At 52.1% G+C, this 5,424-nt stretch overlaps 1 protein-coding gene across 1 annotated transcript; it reads right to left on the minus strand.

Moving 5' to 3' along the window:
• Positions 1-479: 479 nt before the first annotated feature.
• MSX2 (msh homeobox 2) lies at positions 480-5,060 on the minus strand. The gene is made up of 2 exons (XM_068206120.1): positions 4,599-5,060; positions 480-1,112 (listed from the first exon to the last, which is right to left on the minus strand). Exons 1-2 carry the CDS (start codon positions 4,957-4,959, stop codon positions 688-690), a joined length of 786 nt encoding a protein of 261 aa, XP_068062221.1. The 5' UTR covers positions 4,960-5,060; the 3' UTR covers positions 480-687.
• Positions 5,061-5,424: the final 364 nt, after the last annotated feature.

Raw genomic sequence — 5,424 nt, forward strand, 5'->3', positions numbered from 1 at the left:
TCCACATTTAGGGGCCCTGCTGCTCATCTCACCGAGGTTCGGGATACAAAACTTTGCCCTCCCCCCAGAAATGCAGGAATTCGCTGGCTCTGAACTTCGCTGAGACTCTACCGGCTCTAGTTTCTATTTACACGTCTCTAGCTACGGGCTCTGCTGTCTTTAAAAAAACAACCAAACAACAAAACTTCGATTAGACCTTTTTATTTCCCTCCCCCTGCCCCCACGTGAAGTGGTGGTAACTGAGAGCATGGCTCGAGGGCACTCACCCCTCTTATTTTAAATTCTTGTTGAGCCCCACCAGGAAGGTGTCAGGGAATTTCTGCCTCCGTATAATAAATTTGCTTTTTCACCCACTCTTTTTTAGCCTAGTTTTACTTGCATTGGATAAAACCCCTACATTTACTCACAAATATTTTTGTTGGTTTTTATGCCTTTGTTGGTTTTTTTTTGTTTTTTTTTCTTTTTTTTTTTTTTTTTTTGCTTTGAGGAGCAGACTCTGAGTGCTCAGAGCACTCTCAGGAGGAGACGCCCAACCCGTAGCAAACTCCCAGACAACTCAGGATGCCAGATAGAAGCGTGCAGAAGGAATGGCCAGCACTGGTTGGGGTTCTGCCTTCTCAGGGCTGGACAGGATCCACCAGGAAGTCTGTCTGTCTGTCTGTCTGAGGCTTTGTCTGTCGGATCTTCTTAGGATAAGTGGTACATGCTGTATCCAACGGGAGTGGCGTAGAGTCCAACGGGCGGGATGGGGAGCACAGGTCTGTGAAAAGGGTAGGATGTGCCATACAGGGAGGCAGCCTGGATGGGGGAGTTGATGGGGAAAGGGAGGCTGAACCCCGACGGCAACATGGGCTTCGCTGCCATTTTGAGCTTCTCCAGCTCGGCCTCCTGCAGTCTCTTGGCCTTGGCCCTCCGATTCTGGAACCAGATTTTGACCTGGGTCTCTGTGAGGTTGAGGGAGCTGGAGAACTCGGCTCTCTCGGCGATGGACAGGTACTGCTTCTGGCGGAACTTGCGCTCCAGAGCCAGCAGCTGGGAAGTGGTGAACGGGGTTCGGGGCTTCCTGTTCGTCTTGTGCTTCCTCAGGGTGCAGGCAGTGGGGCTCAGGTGTCCTGCAAGGAAGGGAGAGGGGTTAGCACAGCAGCAGGGACACCCCGGAGCTCTGCTGAGCCTGCTGGGGGTCCCAAGGATCCCCCCCAAACACGGCATCCTCTGGAAATCTTTTCCTGCACAAACTTAAATTCACAGCGCTTTAGCTGATGGAAGGGAAATTTTGCCTCAGGGATTTCCAAAGGGGCAGAGAATTCACAGGTCGCTTTGGGAGTCACTTCACAGGGGTCTAGAGCACACAAACCAACTGCCTGGGCTGCTGCACAGCTCCAGGAAAGCACAAACGCCACAAAAGCAGGAGATTCCCAGAAGGACAGTGGGGCAAGAGGAGAGCCCAGCCCCGCTCCAGGATTTCCCCACTAAACACAACAAGTGACAGCTGAAGAAGGTCTGACAGTTTTTGTGGTCTCACTAAGTGGACATTTTTTCTTGCTATTTTTTTCTTCCAAATCAGGTTTTTCCTCTGATTGTTAATTTTTATTTCCAGTAGGTGTTTTCTGATTATCAACCAGTACAAAAACCCATCAAGCTCAAAAAAGAAAGCAGCGCTATTTTAATTCAACATTCAACTTTTATAACATTTTCCAATTAAAAAATAAACCAAAACCCAGACAATTTGTAGCTAATAAAAGACAGAAAATCCACCATCTTTTGTGCCTGCCTTAAACCCCAGCCAGGTTAGGCAATATTCCCGGGATGGCAGAGAGCTGACTTGCCTTTAGATTAATTTAGCACCTCACTAATAATTTTGCAATCTAAAGAATAACTAAAAAGCAGGCGGCTGACTTCAAAAGCTCGGTAATTTGGCTGTGATTTGCTCACTCCCGAGGCACTGGACAAGTCACCCTGGCTGGACACAGCAAGTGACAGCCAGGCTGCTGAATTTGGTTCACACTGTGGTGTCTGCTTCAAGTGCTTGTCAGTATTTGCACTTTGGGTTTTCTGTACTTGTTTCGCTTTTCTCTTTTATTTTTTATTTTTTTTTTTAATAAGCCAGACTAAGAAGCTGTTTAAGCATGTAACATGCAATTAAAAAAATCCCACCAGGGAATTGTTCTAAAGTTCAGAAAGGGGAGGGAGAAAACGCAGCTGAAAGAGTTAAACTTGTCTTATTGCTCTTCCTCTAGAATACAAAATACTGAAATACTGAAAAAAAAATAAATAAATAAATAAAAAAATTAAAGCTCTTCTAGGAAACAGCTTTTCAAATACTGGCCCGTGATCCCACCAGGGCATTTTAATAATTCAGGTGCTCACCGTGACAGCTGATTCACTTCTAAAACTGCACTACATTAAAACTACAGCAAACCGACCCTGACTCCCTGCCGCTCCCCGCGTTGTCCTGCGCCAGTTTTAAACCCAACTCCTTTCTCTTCCCAAAGCGAAGCCCTCCCAGGACTGGGACCGGCTTTGGGGGTGGCCGTGGCCCCCTGTCCCAGCGCCTTCCCCGGCCCTGGGGCGAGCCCGACCCGCCCCGGGTCCGGCCGCGCACGGAACAGAAACGCGCTTTTCCGTGAAATCCCGGGAAATATCCCACGGAATCCCGGGAAATATCCCACGGAATCCCGGGAAATGTCCCCTCCAGGATACACCTCGGCGTTCCCAGGCTCCTTCCCTCGCCGCCCCCCGAGGGGCTGCCAGGCTCTGAGGAACAGCGGGGACCGCAGCCCCCGGAATTGCGTTTATCCCGTGCCAGTCCCCAGACTGATTTGTTTCCCCTCACTGATTTGTTTCGCTGTTTTTTATCTTTATCCTCCTTTTCCTGGCCAATGTCGGACAAAAAAAACATCTTTTGGAGAAGGTTCCCTCTCCGTTTTCCTCAAAATTCGAACTTTTACTGCTTTTCCCCCAGCTCATCCCACCTGTAATATTAATATTAATAATAATAAATCGAGGGGCTGTTTTTAATGTCAAAACTCCCGTGGACAGGCGGTTTTCCTACGGGAGAATCAATCGGTCATTGCCTCCTGCCGAGGTGGGAAATGAGGAAAATGGTCGAGGCCGAAGGACCTTCCCCTCTCTGATGCTCAGTTTTCTCCCCAAATCCCTCCGAAGTCACGGCAAGTTCCCGCTACCGAAGTCCTTTACAAAACTCTTCTGCCGATCCCGAGAACAAACAATTTTCAAAGAGAAAGAGGAGGAATTCCGAAGGGGAAAAATGTAGAGGGAGATTATTAGGCCGTGTTTAAGTCTGGGGTTTTGGGCAGATTTAGAGAAGGGGTCCAAGTAGGGGCAAACGCTTTTTTCCTTGTTTTTTTCCAGCACATTTGAGGGTACAGGAAAATTAAAAACTGGAGCTGCACAGGGAATGCCTTCCTCCTGCACTCTCCCAGCACGATAGAAATCAAATTAATTCGGCGTTATCATAAAAGAAAGGAAGTGGATGAAAGCCAAATCGAAATTATTGTTAAAAAAAAAAAAAAAAAGAAGAAAAAGGAAAGCTGTAAGAACACTAAACTTTCCTCTCGCAATATTAGATTGAGGAGTAAATTCCGAGGAGTTCACGCCTGTAAAGTCTCGAACTTAAATAAATAAGGGTATTCCACCAGGCAAGTTTGGGATGCGCGGAGCAGAGCGGACAAACCCTGACACAGGTGTGCGGCCACCGCGAGGCAGGAGGGCTGGCACGGCCGGGATGCTCCTTTCCCTTCTCCTGAGGAATGTCTGGGGGTTTTTAATTCCTAAAAAGCAATTTTTTCCCCGTTTTATTTTATTTTATTTTTTTTTTTTAATAAGGGATCGCCCCCAAAGCGACAGGCGGCTCGGGCTGCCAGGGCGTTTCAGGAGTGACCTGTCACCTCCGCACCGAGCGTCCCTAAGGCGGGGGACGGCGCCGGGAGGGATCGGGGGCCAAAGGGGCCGGGAGCACTTCGGGGAACTTTGACAGGCTCCGGAAGCAGGGATGGAGGGACAAACGCCGCGCCAGGAGACAGCTCAAGGCTGGAAGGGACGATTCCCGAGTTTCAGAGATTGCAGCGCACCGCGGATGGGAGAAAAGCACAGGGAGAAATCGCAGCTGTTGTCGCAACGGGATAACATAAATGGACGAAGCGGCTGCCAGGGGCCCGTGAGACGGGACAGGAGCTGCTCCCTGGTGGTTTCTGATCTTTCTAAGGCTTTGAAAGCGGTCTATATTCACATACATCCGTGTAGTCACGTATAGAAACATTTAACTCTATAAATACATAATAATATCAATATATAATAAAAATATGTAACATATAGGTTACATCTATAACATATGGGTATATGACACACATATTAATACCTATAAAAGCATAGCGGAATCGCAGAATGTTTTAGGTTGGAAAGGACCTTAAAATCATCTCCTTCCATCGGCAGCGACACCTTCCCCTGGACCAGCTTGCTCAGGGCCCCATCCAACCGGGCCTCGAGCCCTCGGACGGGAATATAGGATATAAAACAGAGGATCTACGTGCATGAATCTCCGTGCTCCAGCGCATCCCGCCCGCCCCCGGAGCACTCACTTGGCGGCGGGGAATATCTGCCGGCCTCCGAAGGGATCCAGGACGAGCCGTCCTCCGAGTTCTCCGACTTGACCGAGGCGGTGTCGAAGGTTTTTGTAAGCGCCCCGGGCGGGCTGTGCGCGTCCCGGGAGCCGTGGCCCGCCAGCAGCAGGTTCCTGGAGGTGCCCACGGCCGCCCCGTCGGCGCTGCCGCCGGCCGCGGGCAGCGGCGGCTCCTTGGGGGGCGGCTTCTTGTCGGACATGAGCGCTTCCACGCTGAACGGCAGGCTCGACACCTTGACTTTGTGGTGCTCCTCGGCGCCGGCCGCCGCGCCCTCCTCGTCGGAGGAGAAGACGTCCTTGGCCTTGTGCGGGGAAGCCATGGCGGTGCGGCGGAGCTGGCGCTGGCGCTGCCCGGCGAGTGCGGCGAGCGGGCCCGGCCGCCCCCCTTTTCCCCCTCTGGGGCTCCCCGCCGCTGTCCTCCTTGGGCGAGCGGGGGAGCCGCCCCGCCGCCCAATCAGCGCCCGCCGTGCCGCGTGACGCGGCGCACGCCCGCCTCCCATTGGCCGAGCGCGCGGAGGGGGGGCGGGCCCAGCCGGCGCCGCTCGCGGGGAGTTCCCGGGCCGCCCCCCCCCCCCCCCATCCCGCCCCGGTCCCAATTAATGACACGGGGTTAATGACACGGGCGAGGAGCCGTGCAGGGCTGTAATCACAGCAAAGCCAGGGGGGGGAAAAAATAAAAAAAACCCGCCGCGGTAATTAAGGCTGATGATGAGGCGAAGAGGGAACTTCAGAGGAACGCGGCTCTGCCCCCCCCCCCACCCCCCTCGCCGCCGACTCGGCTCATC

Source organism: Anomalospiza imberbis, chromosome 15, assembly GCF_031753505.1.
Source record: "Anomalospiza imberbis isolate Cuckoo-Finch-1a 21T00152 chromosome 15, ASM3175350v1, whole genome shotgun sequence".
NCBI classification, from domain to species: Eukaryota; Metazoa; Chordata; class Aves; order Passeriformes; family Viduidae; genus Anomalospiza; species Anomalospiza imberbis.

Excerpts from the sequence above, each read along its gene's own strand:
- MSX2 (XM_068206120.1), bottom strand. The coding sequence starts at position 4,959 with ATGGCTTCCCCGCACAAGGCCAAGGACGTCTTCTCCTCCGACGAGGAG. Across the intron at positions 1,113-4,598 it reads CAGATATTCCCCGCCGCCAA|GACACCTGAGCCCCACTGCC; the intron begins GTGAGTGCTCCG and ends CCTTCCTTGCAG.